The sequence below is a fragment of the Capsella rubella genome, unplaced genomic scaffold (genome assembly GCF_000375325.1).
Source record: "Capsella rubella cultivar Monte Gargano unplaced genomic scaffold, Caprub1_0 scaffold_7, whole genome shotgun sequence".
In the NCBI taxonomy this organism is placed as follows: domain Eukaryota; kingdom Viridiplantae; phylum Streptophyta; class Magnoliopsida; order Brassicales; family Brassicaceae; genus Capsella; species Capsella rubella.
In genome coordinates this window covers 4,773,219-4,792,574 of record NW_006238917.1, presented here as the reverse complement: position 1 = coordinate 4,792,574, position 19,356 = coordinate 4,773,219, and the positions used below count along the sequence as shown (strand labels likewise).

The 19,356-nt window shown below is 39.2% G+C and overlaps 8 protein-coding genes across 8 annotated transcripts; 4 read left to right on the top strand and 4 right to left on the bottom strand.

Annotated features, from left to right (window-relative positions):
- Window positions 1-204: 204 nt before the first annotated feature.
- Window positions 205-1,380, bottom strand: LOC17880922 (ethylene-responsive transcription factor ERF054). The gene has a single exon (XM_006282600.2). The coding sequence runs from the start codon at window positions 1,291-1,293 to the stop codon at window positions 427-429; it is 867 nt and encodes a 288-aa protein (XP_006282662.2). The 5' UTR covers window positions 1,294-1,380; the 3' UTR covers window positions 205-426.
- Window positions 1,381-3,507: 2,127 nt separating this feature from the next.
- On the bottom strand, window positions 3,508-5,162 carry LOC17877568. Its single transcript, XM_006284215.2, has 6 exons — window positions 4,872-5,162; window positions 4,577-4,797; window positions 4,309-4,489; window positions 4,143-4,228; window positions 3,961-4,052; window positions 3,508-3,879 (listed from the first exon to the last, which is right to left on the bottom strand). The coding sequence occupies exons 1-6, from the start codon at window positions 4,947-4,949 to the stop codon at window positions 3,692-3,694; spliced, it is 846 nt and encodes a 281-aa protein (XP_006284277.1). The 5' UTR covers window positions 4,950-5,162; the 3' UTR covers window positions 3,508-3,691.
- Window positions 5,163-6,298: 1,136 nt separating this feature from the next.
- LOC17878887 (putative cell wall protein) lies at window positions 6,299-6,841 on the top strand. The gene has a single exon (XM_006285380.2). The coding sequence runs from the start codon at window positions 6,299-6,301 to the stop codon at window positions 6,656-6,658; it is 360 nt and encodes a 119-aa protein (XP_006285442.1). The 3' UTR covers window positions 6,659-6,841.
- A 690-nt stretch (window positions 6,842-7,531) lies between these two features.
- LOC17878276 lies at window positions 7,532-8,970 on the top strand. Its single transcript, XM_006285636.2, is given in 4 exon segments — window positions 7,532-7,634; window positions 7,805-7,893; window positions 7,895-8,140; window positions 8,661-8,970. Coding segments are annotated over 4 exon segments (543 nt in total). The 3' UTR covers window positions 8,766-8,970.
- A 65-nt stretch (window positions 8,971-9,035) lies between these two features.
- Window positions 9,036-10,048, bottom strand: LOC17877828 (SH3 domain-binding protein 1). The gene has a single exon (XM_006284294.2). The coding sequence runs from the start codon at window positions 9,953-9,955 to the stop codon at window positions 9,173-9,175; it is 783 nt and encodes a 260-aa protein (XP_006284356.1). The 5' UTR covers window positions 9,956-10,048; the 3' UTR covers window positions 9,036-9,172.
- A 1,602-nt stretch (window positions 10,049-11,650) lies between these two features.
- Window positions 11,651-13,754, top strand: LOC17879050 (protein ULTRAPETALA 1). The gene is made up of 3 exons (XM_006284397.2): window positions 11,651-12,204; window positions 12,915-13,239; window positions 13,319-13,754. Exons 1-3 carry the CDS (start codon window positions 11,994-11,996, stop codon window positions 13,491-13,493), a joined length of 711 nt encoding a protein of 236 aa, XP_006284459.1. The 5' UTR covers window positions 11,651-11,993; the 3' UTR covers window positions 13,494-13,754.
- A 507-nt stretch (window positions 13,755-14,261) lies between these two features.
- LOC17879565 (U3 small nucleolar RNA-associated protein 6 homolog) lies at window positions 14,262-17,210 on the bottom strand. The gene is made up of 6 exons (XM_006282507.2): window positions 16,779-17,210; window positions 16,002-16,673; window positions 15,244-15,690; window positions 14,988-15,160; window positions 14,727-14,910; window positions 14,262-14,645 (listed from the first exon to the last, which is right to left on the bottom strand). Exons 1-6 carry the CDS (start codon window positions 17,169-17,171, stop codon window positions 14,553-14,555), a joined length of 1,962 nt encoding a protein of 653 aa, XP_006282569.1. The 5' UTR covers window positions 17,172-17,210; the 3' UTR covers window positions 14,262-14,552.
- Window positions 17,211-17,367: 157 nt separating this feature from the next.
- Window positions 17,368-18,900, top strand: LOC17878222. The gene is made up of 2 exons (XM_006285611.2): window positions 17,368-17,734; window positions 18,091-18,900. Exons 1-2 carry the CDS (start codon window positions 17,374-17,376, stop codon window positions 18,777-18,779), a joined length of 1,050 nt encoding a protein of 349 aa, XP_006285673.1. The 5' UTR covers window positions 17,368-17,373; the 3' UTR covers window positions 18,780-18,900.
- Window positions 18,901-19,356: the final 456 nt, after the last annotated feature.

Sequence of the window (19,356 nt, the reverse complement as noted above, 5' to 3'; positions counted from 1 at the left end):
TGTACTAGAATCCACTAGAAACAGTTAAATCGATCTCTTTCTTGTGCTCGTATAATAAACAACTAACGATTAACCAAGCGCACAAACTCACCTAACCTCTGTTTCTAGTCCTCTGTTCTTTCTCTATATATGTTCAAACATCCAAATTCCAAAGAATGACAAAGTGACACAGTGCCAACTTGTCAAAGTACATATGACAAACAAACTTCATGAACAAAGCGGACATCTATGTATGAAGTCATAATCAAACACTCAGACACAGATATATATTAAGAACAATAGTAATAACGGAAATATAGGGAGAAAATAGAGATATATAATGACTGATGTGTGGAGAGGGAGATCACCAAAACTGTCTCCATCCAAATGCCAATAAGCATATAAACCTAAACTACAAACCTACAATGTGGGCGTAGAACCTTTTTTTCAAAAGAAAGGCCGCATGGGACAAGAAAGAGAAGAAGGAGAAGATGAGCTTTCTGAAAACTGATGAGAACTGTCCAAATCATCCCAAAGGGCACTTTCAGGACCCCATCCTGATGTGACTGCATTGTACCACGCTTCAGCCATGCCTTCCTCTCTCACATTATCAGTCACTGTCACTTCCTTGCTTTCCAAGCTAACCTCGCTTGGCTGTGGCGTTTCGTCTTGTTTCTGAAGCGGCGAAGAGTTTGAATCATGCGGCTCGTTTTCCATATTCACATAATGCTCCGGAAAATTAAGCGTTGCGTTATGTCCCCTCAGTTTGAAGGCTTGGCGGTCGTAAGCCATGGCAGCTTCCTCAGCTGTATCAAAGGTACCAAGCCAAAGACGTGCCCTGCTTCGTGGCTTACGGATCTCTGCGACCCATTTTCCCCATTGACGTTGTCTAACTCCTCTGTACAGCTTGGTTGCGCTGTAGGGTTGAACACCTTCTTGGTTCATCATCATCATTCTTCCTCTTGGGCTCAGATTCAACGTGTCGCTCCAATACCTGGCCATATACTGCTGCTGCTGTTGTTGTTGTTGAGGACTAAACGAGATCATTTGCTTCTGGCCTTGCATTGTAGGGTCATATTGTCTCTCAACCGGAACGTATGATCTGAACTGTTGTTGATTTTGCATTGTTGGATCGAAAGAAAAAGGGAAAGACCCTAACGAATAAGGAGAAGGGGGAGAAGAATAGGGTTTAGGTCGATTAGGACTCTTCATCTTCTTCATAGATCTTGGAGACGTAGACGAAGCTTCTCCAAAAGAATGATCAACAGTTTTACCTTTAGTAATACAAAGATTTAGCTCCTCGTCAAAGTCCATCTCTGCTTCACTAGTGGTACCTTGCACACGATTTATAGAGCAGTGGAAGAAATAAAAACTTCGAGGGGAGGAGAGAGCTAGAGAGAACAGAGGATATTGTTTGGTTTTTGTTGTTATTGCAAAGAGAGAGGGACGACTACACATTGGTTTATATATGAATGGCAAAGATTTAGATATTTTTTTTTTTGTCAACCGCTTTTGTATTTTGTATTATATAATGTGATATGACCCATTATTTTAATTGACTATTCAAATACTATCTTTTTGGGGTTATTCCTTTACTTTCACTCCAATTCATTGGCCAATTGGAAATTCAGATATTGATTGACACATAAGATTAAGATTACAACGCGCATAGAGGAGTTGAGTTGAGAAAAAAACATTCAAACGTCCGTACGACAAACGTGGCATGCTCTGTTTTTTTGGACGGTGAAGGCATTCATTAATCCATGCTTCCAAGTTCCTATCCCTCCCCCTTTCCACTTTATTCCAATAATTATTATTGTTTTCGTTAAGGCCACACCACTTATTACAAACCTCAAAAAAGATAAAATTAGACTGTTAAAACAAAAAGTTGTATAGATAATTTCAACAGTTTATTATTGAGGGAGGTTACATGCAAATAGAATGGGAAATAAAGAGAAAATATGATGTAGGTGTGTGGAATGGTCGGCTAGCCGCGGCTAAAGGATAAGAAATATCCCTCCACATAGCATAAGAGTAAACCATTTGATGACAACCCAATTCCATTATAGTTATCAATCTTCTGGGTCGGTGATTGGTCAACCTCAGCTTTCACTTTTAGAGATATTTTTTTTTCTTTTTTTTTGCCTTATTATTCCCCCACCTCCCTCCAGAAAGATACTCACTCACAAGACCGACCAAGTTTGAAAAACAACAAACTGAGAGCAACTTCACCTCTTAGACAAAATCATTCTTTTTTGGTAACTATATTTCAACCATATATGTTCTCACGTGCAATATCTCTCTATGTTTTGATGTTTTTGTTTGAACAAAACCTATGTTTGATGTTTATTATCCATCATATCATCTTCTATTTGCTAAGACTTTCAGTAAGGAAATTAACTATTTGGAATCTCTACTTTGTTATGTAATTTTTTTCTAGTTGCAAAAAAAAAAAGAAGATGCGTGTATTAGAAACTCTATTAACAAAAATATATATTGTTCTATATAAGAATATTTGTGACTTTCTTATTTTTATAGATCCACACGTTTATTATTTAATTTATATGAGTTAATATTCTTGTGTATACATAGTTGATGAGGTTAATTTTAGTTAGAGACTTAGAGGTAATATAATCGCAAATCGAGCCAAAGTGACCCAAAATTCAATCCAAGCTTGCACCTTCATTTTTATTATAACCTACAGGATATAAAAATCCATAGGGCCATTGACATTGAATTTTCATCCTAATTAATGAATATTTTTTGTAATATTTGCCAATACTAAAAAAAATGATTGACCAAACAATGCCACTACAACAGTTTTAAATGAAAACTATATATAACGTTCTTTATTCTTCAATTTATTAAGCATTATTGTTTTAGTCAACTATTAAGTACCCTAGATTTTTCCAGAAGTACGTTGGACAACACACTTCAATTTAGGTTAATCAGAACGCGTTATGAGCCTAACAAGTTTGCATATTCCAGGGGATTAACGAAAGTAATACAAAGTAGCAAACTAGTTACATAAAGCTCTCATTTTGCCTCATTTGTACATGAAATATGCAAGATCACTCCTTAATCATCTAAATAGTCTTTATACAATCTACTGAAAGTAAAGATTAACCGACTTAATTACGGGACAATGATGCAATTATTCAAATTTGGACAAAAATTCTCAAGAAAAACACCCATAACATGATCCAGAAGTTTAGAGTTATCTTGAGGAACAATCTAGAACAGTAGAACACAATAAACAATACCTAGTAGTAAATATCTTAATATTATTGTAGAATAGTCTAGATACTTGTTAACAAATACTATATGGTAGAAAAGGTTTTAGAGACTAAAATAGTTAGTGCTAGTCCATTAACTACTTTTGCCGTGTTATATCATGAATGTTAATCACCGTTTTATAGGTTGTATTATTCCAATTTTTATTATGAAAAAAATAGTATAAGTTGTTCGTAAAAGAACCACCAAAAAAAACAAGGGAACCACCAGAAAGTCACAAAATATTAGAAGAGATTAAATCATCAATCAGACCCCAAACCAAATTTTATAATTAAATAAACCATTTTGAAGAAAAAGTCAGTGCCTCTCATTTCCAAATAGTATCAAATGACAATCCAACATTACTGATATATGTGCTACTCTTAAACAACAGAACTAGTTTGTTAACCAAGTATGAATCTAAAACCAGCTAGATGTATCAGTAATGAGGAGTAGTGGTGAAGTAGGTGAAGTCATGGTGGTGGACCCTGAGCTGCTTTAGCCAAGAATCTGCTACGCTTTTAAGGCAAAGCAATCTATCATTGTCCCATAGCTTCCCTTGCATCTTGTATGTGGCCATCCCAAATGCACTCACACTTATCCTCTTCCTCTCCTCTTCCTTCACATCTGTTTCAATGCCAAGGGACTTGAGAATTGAATGTAACTCTACGAATGCAATACAACATCAAGATGAAGGTGGAAATGCACCTTGGAAAGATGAAGAAAGCGTGTGGTAAGTGAGGAAGCAAGTGGACAAGTCTTTTATGCTTCTATTCATGGGGATGTGATAGATTGGATACCTACATGTATGAGTAACACCATCACCATTTGAAAAACAATAACCTTAATTTTTGTGTGTTCTGAAACCACACAAAGAAGAAAAAGCAGACCAAGCAACAGCCATCCAACTAGCAGGAGACAGATCAACACTCCTCAATGACCACAACCCTGCATGTCTTTCTCCCAATTCTTTGATCTGAAAGCAGACAGAGACTTCATGTAGCATCTCTAAAGTTATAAAGAAAGTACTTCAAGAATCAACTCCAAGAAGCAAACCTTATCCATGAGAGGGACTCTAGAGTAAGGTGTACATCTCTCGAAATACTGCAAGTAAGAGTAACCGAGGCGATCCAGAGGTTCTTGATGATCAAATCCATCCTCGGAAGAAGAACATCCTTCCCATCGCCACTCCTCGCTACATGACTCGCTCCCTGAATCCCCTGATTCTGTCTCCTCCCTCAATCATCATTCACCGCAGCAACATCTTAGATTCATAAAAACTTGTTTATGTTTCTGAAAATGGCATATCATGATCATTCATTACCTTAGAGCACTGAGAGCAGAATGAGAGGTGAAAATCTGGATTGCAGAGAGGTAAGGAACGTAGTACTGGACCAATGTCTCGTCTGTTTCCGAGACAATGGGGACACCTGCACCGTAAGCGCTCCACTCGTCGAAACAATCCCAAAAGTCGCTCAACCTGAAATACTCAACGCTCTCGCTCTCCAACGGGTACCACAGAGGATTAAGGTTCTTGATCTGTGTCTGCCAAACACACAATGTCAGATCCTCAAATTTTAGAGAAATGTTTGAAGAAGAAGAAGAAGAAAAGTGTGAACCTTTGGGAGGGAACGAGCAGGGACGATTGGTGTAGTGCAGCGGAGGAATCGGTCTAGGTTGGATTCATCAAAACCCATTATTACCCAAGAAAGAAGCAAACTCTACACACAAAAGCAGAGGAAAAGAGAGAGGAGAGAGTTTTGCGGGATTCTCTTTCCCTGACGTATCAAAGAGCTCAGTTTTCGGACAAAAATGTTTGCTTTATTGGACAAGCATTTGAGACTTTCACGGCAATGTCATAAACGGAGAGAGATCCCGGAAAAGACTGAACGAAAAGGTAAGGTACAAAGCAAAAAACTCCAACGGGACTCTGTTTTGAGAAATGGTAGAAAAAAAAAAGGTAAGTAAATGTATCTACTTTGAGAGAAAAAATAGAGTTGAGAAATAGGTTAATATATATAAACCAAACTCCATGTGACCCATTCTTCTAAGGCAGGAGATTATTGGTAGATTCACCTGTCCTTCTCACAACTCTCCACCTTCTCCATTTATTTTCATTTCATTTTACAATTTAATATTTTCGTTCCTCTAACTTTGTCGGATGAGATTGAGTTTGTTTGGGTGACTAAAACGTTTTTGGTTTTTCTTTCTTGATGTCTTTTTGCATAGTTCGTGAAGAGAAAGCAACAAAAAACAGAGCAAAGATCTCAAAAGTCTCTTTCTTTTGGACACATCTTCAAGGAGGAGAAAGATCACATAACACAATTATACTTAAGAAAAACAGAGCAATGAGACTCAGTAATCCTTAATTTTTTATTTCATATGGTGTAAAAGAATCATTAACATAAAAGGACATGTGTGACAGGTTCAGTCGGCAATGTTGTAAACCAAAGAATTGGTTAAAACCAAATACTTAACAATACTACAAAGTTTGACACATTCAAATAGTGAGACATGGGGAGAATAAAAGTACGGATAGGACTCTTTTGACTTTTGGTGAGTTTCTTTCTACTTCTATTAACAACTGTAAAATAAGCCGCTAGTCACGTAAATGACTAAATGTAATAAACAAAAACTATATAGAAGAGGTCAAATTTGAAGATTGGCGCGTTCTTTTACCAACTTTGAATGAACAAACGAAAGAAAAGAGATCAAACTCTTTCAAAGTGGAAGCTGTCGTCTCGCTGACTCCTTCTTCGGTTTTTTTTTTTTTTGTATGTGAAAGACAACGACCTGGTTGCACACAAGTTTAACAGCCCATCAATAATTTGGGTTTACATAAACCAAATTTTAGTATTTAATCATCATGCAACTTAACTCACCGCCCAATACTTAAGATGCCACCAGACTTTGTAGGCTCTCTCTTTTGGGAGGTAAAGCAATTTGTTTATGTTTGTTTAATGTATCCATAATTAGCTTCAACCATTTCGCTCTAGTCTATAATAATATGAAGCTCTTCTTACCTTTATCTTCTACTAGCACAACAATGGCTTGGATTCAGAAAACACTGACAGCCACAATTGTTCTGGTAAGCCTGCTTCTTGGATGTACAGATGAAGTGAACGGGATGCGTTACATTCCCAATTCCCCCACTCCCAGTGAGAGCAAACATTCAGACTTTCTTCTGAACAATGCGCCCCAACCATATGATCTCATTCCTGGTTTTGGAAGGTTCTTGCTGCCTCCCACACCCAAGCTGCCTTTCCTTCCTTACAAAGATCCCCTTGCTCCTTCCCCAGCCACTTCTTATCCAACTCCTCCTAGTCGTTTCGCCTCAAGCAGTGGATATAAAGCTCGCAGCCCGGGTTCAAGAGAAGATCAAGTTCCCCCAGTGCCACAACCATGAGTTTTATTGAACCTGTCAACAGATAAGCATCTGCTAGATGCATAAGGGGGTCTTCAATCTTAGTATGGTCAGTAACATTTTTCTTGTATACATAACAAATCTAGTAGTCATTTCATATCTTTTTGATCTCTCTCTCTGCTTAAGAAAGAAACAAATAATGTATTGAATGAATTCCAGAGCCCTTGCTCACATAGTATCTAAAACTAATGAGAATATTACCAAATGACTCCACATTGATACAAAGTGAAAATGTTTTGAGTCAGAAACGAGTAGATGCAGAAAAGGAAGAAATGTAGACAAACAATAACGTTTGAGATATATGTATATATATACCTATACTTCTTATATGAGGTTATTACAATCTCTCTAAATAAATCAATTTTGTTACAAACTATGTTTCCTAACGTTCGAGGTTGATGTAAAAGAACGAAAAAAAAAAATTCCCTGAGTGTAAAGATTTGTCAGTTGATGAAAGAAGAGATGAAAATCATAAAATTCATCTCAGCATTACCAAAACCGATGAAAAGTTTAACAAAAATGTATTACTCTGACAACAAAACTTAGCGTTTGGTCAGTAGGTTGCAAAACAAGGCACTGCGATTATGGATGGACAAAAGGATTAAAAACAAGACAATGCTTAAAGTTTCCGTGTTCATAGCGTCAAACGAAAAAATAAATGCGATCTGGCCACAAAATTTGATTGACGATGATGTAAATACAATGTACGAGAGGTATATGATCACCATGATCAAACCAAAGGCGATGAAATTTTATCGTTCACGCACCCAATACCTTGAAGATGATGAAACAGAGGAAGCAGAAAAATATAAAGAGGAAAAGATAATCAACGAACACGAAGAAGTTTGTGGATCCATGGTTTCGGTTTTTCATCTTCATCTTCCTCTTCTCCTCTGTCTCATCCTCATCAATGGGCTCAATCTTCGCCATTGTCACCGTGACGATATACGCCGATCAAGTTTTCGCGGGATTCCGAGAGATTTGCTCTGCTTCTGCGATCGATGCGTCGCTCGTGTTTTTTTTTTTTGTTGTACTGAGATACAATATTTTAACTTGAGAGCAAGTTTGGCCCATTTTTGGACCGTATAATAAGGCCCAATAAAAGAAAGCCCTATATACGAATGTAAGTGTTGTTGTTGTTGTTGACTAGTCAACTAAGAATGGAAACTTTGGTAATCTTCTTTCATTCTATTTCTTCCTCTGTTTCACTAGTCTCGGTTCATGTTACAAATGAGCGGCGTATACGACCATCGTAGGTTTGAAACGGCGGCTCCTTTAGCGGCGGAGGGAGAAGGAGAAGAACATTTTCAGAGCTCGGTGAATGCTGTACCGTTTGGTTTAGTGGCAACAGCAGTTTTAATATTTTTCTTCGTCTTAATGGCAATCTTTGAGAAGTTTTTTTTCATCAAGCATGCTCCATTACCACCTCTGGACTCAAAGCTTCCTCCTTTTGCTTCCCCCAAGGTTCCATTACTTTTCCTCTCTATTTGCTTCTACACACTTTTGCCTACGTTTTGTGGTTGTGTTCATTTTTAACAAAAAAAAAAACAGGGCGATTCATTTTGTCTTTGCATCTAATGAGGTGATCATCCCAAATTTTATGATCATAACTATGTTTGTTTTTGTTAAGCGGTGAGATTAAGATAAGATAAGACATAATATAAGTTCGATGAACTCTGTATAAATCAGGATTGCTTGATTAGTGTAGAAATGTAGATGGCGATTACCAGGGTTTATGCTGGAGGAAGCTCTTTTGTCGTATCTTTGAAAATATTGCAAAGTCCAAAAAAGGATTACATTAAATGTATTAATATTCTATGGGGATACAAAACCCCTTGATTCATGCAACGAGGTTTGAATATACGCAGAGTAGGAAATAAGATATGTTAAAAGAGGATTATCACACTAATTTGTCTATACACCAGTTGTCTTTTGTGTGCTGGGGATGATGATGTCATGTAGTATAATCTATTGTTGTATGTAGATGGATGTATGTAAGAGAGACATATCGGTGTTGATGCCTGGAGAAGATGTCCCAACGTTCATTGCTCAGCCATGTCCTTCCTCATCATCAAGTTGCTCTGTCTGAAACTAGCATCTTAAATTTTACCATTAATGGTCACTCTTATATTAGGACTTTGTATTTTCTTTTTTGAAACCAAAAAAAGAAAGAAGGACAAGTGGTTTATGTAGTCGAGTGAGTGATAACAGAACAGTGTTCTCTGTCTGTGTCTGCTCATCCCGCAGCAAAAGAGCAGCAATCTCCATAAAAATAAAGCCAAGGAATTTGTGAAGCGTTGTGCTTAGGCTTCCCTTTTACTTTTTTACTAGTCAATAACAATAAACAAACAGAAAGGAAAGATCCGCAAAAGATTTGGTTATATGATTCAATACATTCCGCAATTTACAAATCAAAAAAGGGAAAAAAAAAGAACTAGATCAATCAATCACATCAGAGTTAAATCAGTTAATGATGAAGGTAGTAAGAAGAGACCATCAGAGAAAGATGAAGCATTCCATGGACACTTCAGGGTCCTTCACTGCTTCTCCATCTTCTTCCTTCTTTACCTCAACAGCTACTTTCTCAACTTCTTCCTTCTTCACCTCTGTTGCTGCTCCTACTTTCTCCGGAGCTTTTTCTCGCTTTTTCATGGGGCTTCTCCTTGCGGAACTCGGGACACGAGTGGCCGGTGACTGTGAGCGACGCCTCGGATTATCCGATAACCCGCTCCGTGGGAGTGGACCCGAATCCACATTTCGCCGGTTGTGAGTAGGGTTTGGCTGACGGGACTGTCTCTCTCGGACTAACCTGGGACGGAGCTGCTTCCCCTGAGGAGAATGTCTCTCTCCCGGAGATCTGAGGACTCTGTCAGGCCTGTTCCGGCGAGACGTGGAAGAAGAAGGAGGAGGGAGAGGACGGTGGGGTTTGCTGAGAGCGTCGTCTTCGAGGATGGAAGCAGCAGTAGCAGTAGTGGCGGTTGAGTAGCTGTGAGAGACAGAGACGCTGCAAATGTCTGACTTGCTTTGAGAGATCTCCGGAGCTGGAGGTGAGGGAGGCAGAGGAACTTGAGGTTCTGAATCTGAGATAACTGTAGCTGCTGACGGAACTATGTCCGGAACTGGGACAGGGACAGGGACGGAGATGGGTACGGGGACGGATACAGAAACTGACTGAACCACGACTTCTTTCACGGATTCTTCTTCAATGGGTGGAGGAATCTTAACGGCGGCGGGGACTGGTGGAGCTGTGACTTTTCCGGCACTAAAGCAGCATCCCATTTCTTAATACTTTTGTTAATGCCTCTTGACTATCCTCTCTCTCACTACTTACTCTTTTTACTCACCCTCTCGAGATATACTTGTTACTCTTAACGGGCCTAGTTGTTCATTATGGCCCAGGCTTACTCTGGGCTTCACTATTACCTTTCGTGTGTTATTTCCTTTTTATTATTATTATTTTTAAGCCGCAATATTTATAAAGATTTTAGTATCTGAATCAGCTCTGACCCATTAAGCTCGAATCTTATATTTGTCTCGTTCATGCTGTGAAAGAAAAAAAAAACGCTAGTGCTTTGTTTTGGTGTAAGTAAAGAGGAGATCTTTTTAAAATATATATTTCGAAAAAAGGTATGCAGGATGGACAAATATCTCGCTTGATAGTGACCTATCATCGTTGGGACAAATGAACCACACAACAAGGACATACCGATTGCCACGGACAGAGACATGTAATGAAGTACGTTCACTGGTCATACTAATAACAATAAGATAAAGAGAACTTGCCATCATTTTTTTTTGCTTCATCATCTAATCCAATATGTTGTTGTATTTACCAAAGGATTGAGATAGCAGCAATTATACCTAGTCTGAAAAACCAAGAAACTAGAAATCAGTAAAGGCCAAGGCTCATAAATTTCTAAAACCCAAGCCCATTAATTTGTCAGGAAAATTATGATTTTGAGACTCCCATAAGTAAGTTCATTCCCATCCGCCACATTTTTTTTTTTTTGGGGAAACAACTGTAGGAGGAAAAAAAAGAGTATGTACTTATTATTAAACTCTTGAATGTTAGACAACAAATGTTTTTGATGGTGATACATCAGAATTGCTAATACTACAAATTAGTGAACACCTTATTCTCATATTTGTGTTGACATTATTGTTGATTTATTTCATTGTCTGGATTTTTCTTCTTCTTTGCAACCCACTCATTTACTTTTTAGTGTACTTATTAAGAGTTAAAGATCAGTTAATATATATAAACCATATACGTACAATTTATATGGTCTATATATATCCTCATCTATAATTAAAAAAATGAGTTCCTCGGAAGACATAATACATTACAAATGTAGTAGATATGACATTGGGGTTAGAGCGCAATGCAGAATACCTAACAGACATAGATGTCAATGACGTCGTCGTCATGTACTTGGGTTATTACTAGTTGTTTTATAGACAACTAGTTTGATTAACTTTGTTTCTTTCAACTTTTTTATTTATTAAAACAAAAATAGCCAATGGGGGAAGAAATGACTCGGTAACCCATGAATCCTGATGAAAGGGAAGCGCCCAAGAATTTGCAGAACCTCAAAGAGAAAAAGAAAAGGACCCTCTTGAAATTGGGAAATGAAGAAGGTGAGAGAAGAAGTAAGTACAAACGAAAAAGGAGTTATGACATAATAAAATCAAGAGGACCTGAAACACTTGACACAACCCTATTCCTCAACTTCTTCTCTCTTGTGTCTTATCATCTCTCTCTCACCCACCACCGCCTCTGTTCTGCCATAGACATTCTCTCTCTCATCTCACCCCCTACCACACTGTTATGTAGGTGATATATATATATATTGATACTACATACAGTAACAGTAGTGTATCTCTATATATTATAATATACTTTACTATAGTATAGTATAATCCAGAGGTCCCATGCCCCCACGAGTTTTGTTTTGTTGGCCAGCTAATTCCACATCCCTACCTTTGTTTTTTTTGTTGTTGTTGTAAAACACCAAATCCACAAGGCCAAAGAGGCTTAAAGGCGCACTCTTTCTTATATTTATTTCTCTCTCTTCTCTTCTCCCGAAAAGCCCTTATTAAGCTTTTGCTTTGATATCATCAGATCTCTCTTACTTACGGCTTTTGAGATGCGTGCTCCTTTAGGGCTTTCCTTTTATACCCCAAAACGAGGCCTTTCCTTCTTCTCTCTTCTACTCTCATTCTAACCCCTTCCTCTTCTTCCTTCTCTCTCTCCCCTTTTTCTCATACGCTATAGGTGAGATTCTCGGAGAGAAGTGAGCGAGAGAGAGAGTGTGTGATGGCCAACGAGGGAGAGATGCAATGTGGGTCGATGTTGTTCAAGCAAGAGGAGCTACAAGAGATGAGTGGGGTCAATGTTGGTGGCGATTACGTTGAGGTCATGTGTGGTTGTACCAGCCACCGATACGGCGATGCTGTTGCTAGACTTAGGGTTTTCCCAAGCGGAGACCTTGAAATCACCTGTGAATGCACACCTGGCTGCGATGAAGGTCTCTCTCTCTCTCTTTCTTCCTTCTCGTGTCTTTCTCATGGTTTTGGGGAAATGGGTTTTGATTTGTGTGCATGTTACATGTGAATGTGTGTAGGATTTAACTTCGATGCCTCTCGTCTTCTCTTGACTGTCGTCTAACATTTTAAGACTGCGATTGCCTTTCTCTCTTCGTCTTTTCTTTACTTTAGGTGGTGTGGTGTGGTCTTCTTGTACCTCTTCGTTTTCAATGGTCCCTTTTTACTTAGCTGGTTGGTCTCTGCCTAGCTAATATTACAATGGGCTAGTAAAGCTTAGGTCTTTAGCATGATTACATCATATCAACAAGACTGCTCTTTTTTTCTTAGCAGTTAAACAAGCTACCATGTACTTGGATATAGTTGAATAACATTCACGGTCAATGAGTCTTAATGTGTGGCAGATTAGTCCCTTCAGAAATGGAATGGCTTGATCTGCTTCACTCCAGTGTTTAGTCCGTCTGTGACTGTAAAGATCATGCTCTCTTTGTTAGTGGCCAAATGGTAGCTTTATTGACATATGATATGCCTCACTTAGTTGTATATGCGTGTATACCTCTGATGTCAAAGTTGCATTGCCATTGGTTCTTGTAGTTGCTAAAACCATCTCTAGCTTTTTGGTGTAGATGAACATTTGGAGTCTCTCTTTCGAAAATATGATCTGACTTGAAAAGTTTTGATTGTATGATGGTAGACAAGTTGACACCAGCTGCGTTTGAGAAGCATTCTGGAAGAGAAACGGCTAGAAAGTGGAAAAACAATGTGTGGGTTATCATTGGAGGCGAAAAGGTTCCACTGTCAAAGACAGTACTGCTCAAATACTACAATGAAGCTTCAAAGAAGTGCAGTAGATCAAACAAATCACAAGGTGGAAAAGTTTCCCACAGGGATGAGTTTGTTGGATGCAACGAATGCGGGAAAGACAGGAGATTCAGGTTGAGGAGCAGAGAGGAATGTCGCGTACACCACAATGCAATGGCCGATTCCAACTGGAAATGCTCAGATTTTCCATACGACAAGTAGGAAACTTTTGTCCTTGTATGTGTTTTTAAGTTGTATGCAAATGATGGTATTATAATAATGCTATCGTGGTTGCAGGATAACATGTGAGGAAGAGGAAGAGAGAGGGAGCAGGAAGGTGTACAGAGGCTGCACACGTTCACCTACTTGCAAAGGCTGCACATCCTGCGTCTGTTTTGGCTGCGAGTTATGCCGCTTCTCAGATTGTACTTGCCAGACTTGTGTCGACTTCACCAGCAATGTGAAAGCTTGAAGAAGGCAGTCAACTAAGAAAAAAATGTCTAAGACTTGGTTCGTGGGTTGCATTTAATAACTTATTCTAATATTCCAAACTGTTTTTATCTTTTATCTATGGGTTGTGAATGGAGCAATTGAAAAAAAAAGTAGGAAAAAAAAAAAAGTTGATTTCCAAGAAGAACATGCAGACGAGCATGCCTGAGTTTAGTGCATGTCTTGATTTTTGGCTAGTGGCAGAGAAAAACAACATAAAGTGGTATTAAATAGTTTGTTGTTACCCTTTATTTTATTAGCTGTTGACAGCTTTGGTAGACGAAGTTGTCAATGGCACAGCTACTACGGTCTGTGATTTAGGAGATGGGACTGGGAAAGAGACATTTTCTTAATTACCAAAAGACCCTGAGCTGTTATTTCCAACACAAATACCAAATGGAATCCCAAACAAAAAGTGATGTAGACTTTTTTAATTTTTGTTATCAACAACAAAACAAGTTGGGGTTCAATAACCATATTTTTATTATCAACAACCAAGTCGTCGTCACCAGGCAAAGAGACAGAGCTCCATCCATTAAAAATGTGAAGTGATGAAGTATAGAGGCTTCTGCAAAGTGAAGTATAGAGAGGAATAAATAAGAAACGCAGAAGAAAGTATAGTATGATGCAGCAAATAAGTGTATAGAACCAAACCTCCTTTTGTCTCCGGTTAAGAGTCTGTTATCGCTTTAGAAAAGCAGACCCCAACCGGATAGTGAAATAAGTACAAACTGCGTGCGTGCAAAAAGCATGAACCATGAATCAATCTTACAACGTTAACATTGTCATTTCAGCCTACTTAGGACCAAAAAGAATAGAATTCATCATATGTGAAAGGTGAAACCAAAGAGACTCTAGAGCATGGCCATGGGCATCAACATTTTTTGTATCAAAAATGTGTCTAGTAGAGAACTAGAATCATAAAAGCAGTACATCGTCTTCTGCTCTTTTACAACCAAAATTCACTTTCTTAAGGATCACAAAACTGAGACCAACATCCATAAATACGGGGCAAAACATAGTGTTTCTTCAATCAAACTACCTACAAATCAGATCCAACTACGAAATCCGCCGAATCCTTCAGAGTCTTCCTCGCCCGCCAATACACTCCATTGGTAGTCTCTGATGTTCCCATCTACAATAAACACCAGATACATGGTCACATATTACTTGACATTAAGTCAAGAGTATGGATTTTAGTCAGGGAGCAGCTTACCTTTGTCTCCAATGAGTAGTAATTCTTCCACAGCTCCACGTCTTGACTGTAACTTGCAACAGCAGAATCATACAGCTTCCGGGCATTACTGAGACTATCTTTATCACCTAGTGATACAAGGTTGGTCTCTATTTCAATGCAAGTTTTGTATAGAACAAGACTGGGACCGGGAAGAGTCAGGAACCTGCAAATTTTCGGTAACATTGGTGGGAATAAAGTGGCTGAGTGATTCAAGGGGATGGAGTAGGAGTAGTGACTTACCTCTTGTATATCTTCCTCGCATGGTGGTTCCCTTTTGTTTCAAGAACAAATTTCACCACCATGGAAGAAAGAGAAAACACATGGTCGCTCCCATGGCTTTTGGTTACTGATAGGATGGACATCTCTACAAGTTTGTCAAAATAAGTTCCCTGATGAGCAAAGAATTTAAAAGCCTGCAATACAAGAAGCACTTTGTTAGTGTAGCCTTATATATAAACAAACTAGGTATTGTCTAGAAAATATAGTAGTCACTTACCATCAGCCACAAGCTCTCAGATTCTGAGATTGGTACTTTCTTCAAAGCATTTGAAAGGAGCTCAAAGACTGTCTGCAATTCTGCTTTACTAGGAGTTGAATTCCCTGAAAGTGATCTTATTTCAATGGAAACTCTTGAAAGCCACACCTTAGCTGATCCAGCAAATTTTCCAGCGCAAAGTTTTTCTGCTAGCTTCTGCGCTTCACGAGTTTTTTCTAGTTTCAAGTACAGAGAAACATATTCATCAGCAAGCTCCTCCGTCAAACACCCGGTCTGATCAGCTTTTTGGTACACATTTATGATATGTGAAATGCAGTCCCCAATCGAATTAGAAGGAGAAATTGCATCATCGTCACCATTTGACTGTGCTATTGTCTCCATCAAAAACTTTATATAAATCTCAAACATAGAGCTCGAAGTAACAGTTTGCAAGCCCTCTTCAAAAATCTGTATTCATGAGACAAGATTTAAGACCTATCAGATATTGTACTTTATACTAGAAGCCTAAACAGAATGTGGTAGGGTAAGACAGGACAGTTCTAAAGAAAAATCCCCACACAAGCAATGTTCCTCCCGTTCTCTTCGACATTATCAAACTAAGGACTTCAAGTTCAAACAGAAAAGAGAGGAAAACCAAGACTAAAATTCGAACAATATAATCTATTTCAAGGAAGTGCAGGACAACTTTGCTACAATTTTCGTTAACAGGCTTCTGGTCATTTAATGAAATCTATTTCCAGTTACAAGATGAGTTTTACCTGAATAGCTTTTTGCATTTGAGGATTTGTAAACTCTAGGCCTCTCTCTTTGCTAATACAACCACCAATTTCATGTCTAGCAAGCCAATTCCAGTATTGAGGGTCCTTGGAAAAGTCACGCTTCAGGTCACTTAGAATGGTATTGCGGATTTCATCTGAATGCGCCAAGTCTGTTGCCTCTAAAATCTCCAAAAAACGCTTCCTCAAGTCAAAACTAGATGGAAGAGCCTCAACGGCTCCACTATAGATAGCCTGAAGAACATTAGACCCTTGTTCCCGAAAGACATCAACTTTCTCTGTCACATCCTCAACATCTTCAACATTAGAGTCGTCACTTTCTTCTTTTTCATTTTCTTTTTTCTCATCTAGCGACATGAACAACTCCTTATTTTCATCTTTCCATTGTTCATCCTCGGCAGTTTTCTTGTCACGCACCAAACTTCCTTTATCCTCACCAAGGGCAACTCTACGAGCTTTCAGCTTATTAAGGTAAGTAAGTTCCATTCGGAGATACTCCACCCACAAATCTTCAGAGTTTGAACACACTCTCAGCCCATTCTGCATAAGAGCACGAGCTGCGGCAACATTCAAGTTTCTATCAAATTCCCAAGCCGCAGCATATATCCACACTCCAGCCACTTTTGGATGAAACCTGATAGCTTGAGCCAAGGCCTACACATGTTGTAGATAAGATAAACGCAATCAAACATCCACACATACCCAACAAAGAAAAACACATCAACTAAGCAGTAAGAAAATCAAATTCGAAAGCTTTACCTTCTTTATTCTCCCATGCCTCTTCTGTTTACAGAACTCGAGATACCTAAACCACAAATTGATATCTCCCTTATACCTCGTAGTCGCCAATCTATAAATCTCCACAATCCTAGCCACACCAGCGAAATCAGAAACCGATTTCTTCTTTCTCTTCGTCGACTCAAGCTTCGCCGCTTTCCTCCGTAGCAGGCGGAGCTCGTCGAGCTTAACCTCATAGTCAATATAGGCTATAAAATCCTCTTTGAGTGGGCTCGGTCGCTTTAACCGGTACTCGAACTTACGCCTCTGTTTCACGATCTCAGCAATCTCTGCACGCGTGAAGATTCCTCTACGTTCTAGGTCATCAAGCTCGTCAACCATCCGCTCGAGGCGGTACTGAACTACGTCGGCCATGGCTGCTGCTGCTACTCGATTCTCGGCGGGGACTGCAACGGTAGGGCAAACGCTTAATGCCTTTTTCTTCTTCTGCTATTATATATGGGCCGTAATAGTAAGAAAGGTTTTGGGCCTAAGTCCAATATGTGACGGCCCAGTGTTGACTACTGTAATGAGCTATTTGTTGTTCTCGGAGAAAGCGTAGAAGCTCAGGACGACGATGACGCTCTTAGCTCTCTCTTCATCTCTTTCTTCTTCTTCTTCCTTCCTCTGCCGCAATTCTCGAGTTCCTTTTTCTCCTTCGTCGCGTCTTTCTTATCTTAATGGTGATAATAAGCTCACACTTGCTCCGCCACAGTTTTTAAATGCCGGCGCGAGTCTCCGTTGTTTCGGGGTTCCGGGGAAGTTTCCGACTGTTAGACTTAGGGTTTCGACGAAGTGCGAGAAAGGAAATGCACAAAACGGTGGGATTGAAGATGAGGCGGAGCGATTTGCGAGGCGAGAGAGCACGATGCCTGATAGATTCAGATATTTGACCAAAGAAGCTCCGGACAGCCCTGTTACATGGCCTTGGTTTGTTGGTACTTTCCATTACCTCTGGCTTAGCTTGTCTTTTTCGTATTGATAACAACTCGAATGAACAGCAAAATCATATTTTGGATTTAAAAATTCCATATTGATGCTATTCTGTTCTCAATTGCTGGAGCATTTCTGATTGAGAGTTTGATTAGTTTTAGTTTCCCCCTTAAGATTCTGAATGGATGGACTGTCCTTCAAAACCAACAGCTTCTAGCATTTGAATGGTGGTTTATTAATTTGAGGTTTCTTGTGTATACACGTTGTTGCATAGTTGGATTAGGGGAATATATTTAGTAACATGAATGATCTTTGGATGGATGAAGTAATAAGTAACAAACATTTTGATCTTCTGTTGCAGCACTTGGGTTTCTTATGTACGCTTGGAGAGCAGTCTTGTTTGAACTATCCAACTGGAGAAAGGCGGCTTTTGCTATCCTTGGGTTTGTGGGAGACCTTTTGAAGTTCGCGTTGGCCCTCGTCTTCCATTTTATAGGCGATCCCATCACTTCTCTCATCAGCCTTGTAGAGACTGCAATGTACAGTATCCGGGCATTCTACTCTGGGATTGTCGCTTACACACCTGTGAGAGAGTTAACCACCGTGATCCTTCTTGCATCCTCAGTGCTTGCTATAGGAGAAGCTGTTGCGCCAAACTCGATAAGCAAGCAGCCATATGTAGTAACTATTGCGGGTCTCGTGGGGTATGCAGCTGTGCAGAGTTACATCTCGGAGCCATTCTTCTGGACTGTCCTGCTTGGTTTGTATGGATACTCGCGGTTGATAAAGAAGAGAGACGATGTGACCTCGGCTCTTCCTTCTGCAGCTGTTCTGGCAGGAGTAGGCGAACCATGGGTGAGAGTGGTGGCCATCACAGGGTATCTGGCTCTAGCCATGTATCACAATTCAACTAAAACCTCCTCAGAGGAAGAGAGACAGAACTTAAGGAGGGCACCACCAATGCCGTTGTTGGCTGCAGCATTGGCCATTGGCGTCCGGCTTGCTGCAAAATGGGCGGGATACAGACACTTAACTTGGATGATTGTTTGATTTTCAGCTGAGACAAAGAAATTTAGAGACCAACAAAACTAGTTTGTGTGTTTGTACTTGTACTCCTCCATGTTTGAAGAGATTTTCTGGTATAATACAAGAAAAAGGATTATTTTGCGAATTGGATAACGTTAATTAATACGGCCCATTAGTATAATCTAAAGTCCATTAAGTGGAATGGTGGTTGGGCTATTTTATGCTAGAAACGGTCCACCTAGATTTGAGCTACATACAATTAGGGCTTCACTATGACCCTATATAATGGAAGTCAGCTTCTTCTTCATTTCTCATCCGTCCGCATTTTCTCTGTTAGTTGTTTTCATTTAGCTGTTTCATATTGTTGGTGGATGTGTCTTAGACTCTTAGCATTTTGTTGTATGGTTTTTGTGGGAGAAAGGATCTTGTTTTTCTAGATTGCCTCACATCACCTTTAGCTTATTTTCTATATAATCCACGAAAATAAAGCTAGTCATCGAGGCATATATTGAGTTGCGGTGTTAAAACGTGGAGGCATACTTGTTCATCATAGTTTAGCCTCTAAAATTATCCGCTAAACCACTTGGTTTATTCATATCTT

What these genes read in the sequence shown, in the direction of transcription:
- LOC17879050 (XM_006284397.2), top strand. Translation starts at nt 11,994, where the DNA reads ATGGCCAACGAGGGAGAGATGCAATGTGGGTCGATGTTGTTCAAGCAA. An exon ending in CACACCTGGCTGCGATGAAG is followed by an intron (nt 12,205 to 12,914) that starts GTCTCTCTCTCT and finishes GTATGATGGTAG; the next exon opens with ACAAGTTGACACCAGCTGCG. An exon ending in TCAGATTTTCCATACGACAA is followed by an intron (nt 13,240 to 13,318) that starts GTAGGAAACTTT and finishes TCGTGGTTGCAG; the next exon opens with GATAACATGTGAGGAAGAGG.
- LOC17880922 (XM_006282600.2), bottom strand. Translation starts at nt 1,293, where the DNA reads ATGGACTTTGACGAGGAGCTAAATCTTTGTATTACTAAAGGTAAAACT.
- LOC17877568 (XM_006284215.2), bottom strand. Translation starts at nt 4,949, where the DNA reads ATGGGTTTTGATGAATCCAACCTAGACCGATTCCTCCGCTGCACTACA. An exon ending in TCTGCTCTCAGTGCTCTAAG is followed by an intron (nt 4,490 to 4,576) that starts GTAATGAATGAT and finishes ATGATGATTGAG; the next exon opens with GGAGGAGACAGAATCAGGGG. An exon ending in AGTTGGATGGCTGTTGCTTG is followed by an intron (nt 4,053 to 4,142) that starts GTCTGCTTTTTC and finishes TCATACATGTAG; the next exon opens with GTATCCAATCTATCACATCC.
- LOC17878887 (XM_006285380.2), top strand. Translation starts at nt 6,299, where the DNA reads ATGGCTTGGATTCAGAAAACACTGACAGCCACAATTGTTCTGGTAAGC.
- LOC17878222 (XM_006285611.2), top strand. Translation starts at nt 17,374, where the DNA reads ATGACGCTCTTAGCTCTCTCTTCATCTCTTTCTTCTTCTTCTTCCTTC. An exon ending in TACATGGCCTTGGTTTGTTG is followed by an intron (nt 17,735 to 18,090) that starts GTACTTTCCATT and finishes CTTCTGTTGCAG; the next exon opens with CACTTGGGTTTCTTATGTAC.
- LOC17879565 (XM_006282507.2), bottom strand. Translation starts at nt 17,171, where the DNA reads ATGGCCGACGTAGTTCAGTACCGCCTCGAGCGGATGGTTGACGAGCTT. An exon ending in GCGAGGAAGATATACAAGAG is followed by an intron (nt 14,911 to 14,987) that starts GTAAGTCACTAC and finishes GAAAATTTGCAG; the next exon opens with GTTCCTGACTCTTCCCGGTC. An exon ending in ACTACTCATTGGAGACAAAG is followed by an intron (nt 14,646 to 14,726) that starts GTAAGCTGCTCC and finishes TGTTTATTGTAG; the next exon opens with ATGGGAACATCAGAGACTAC.
- LOC17877828 (XM_006284294.2), bottom strand. Translation starts at nt 9,955, where the DNA reads ATGGGATGCTGCTTTAGTGCCGGAAAAGTCACAGCTCCACCAGTCCCC.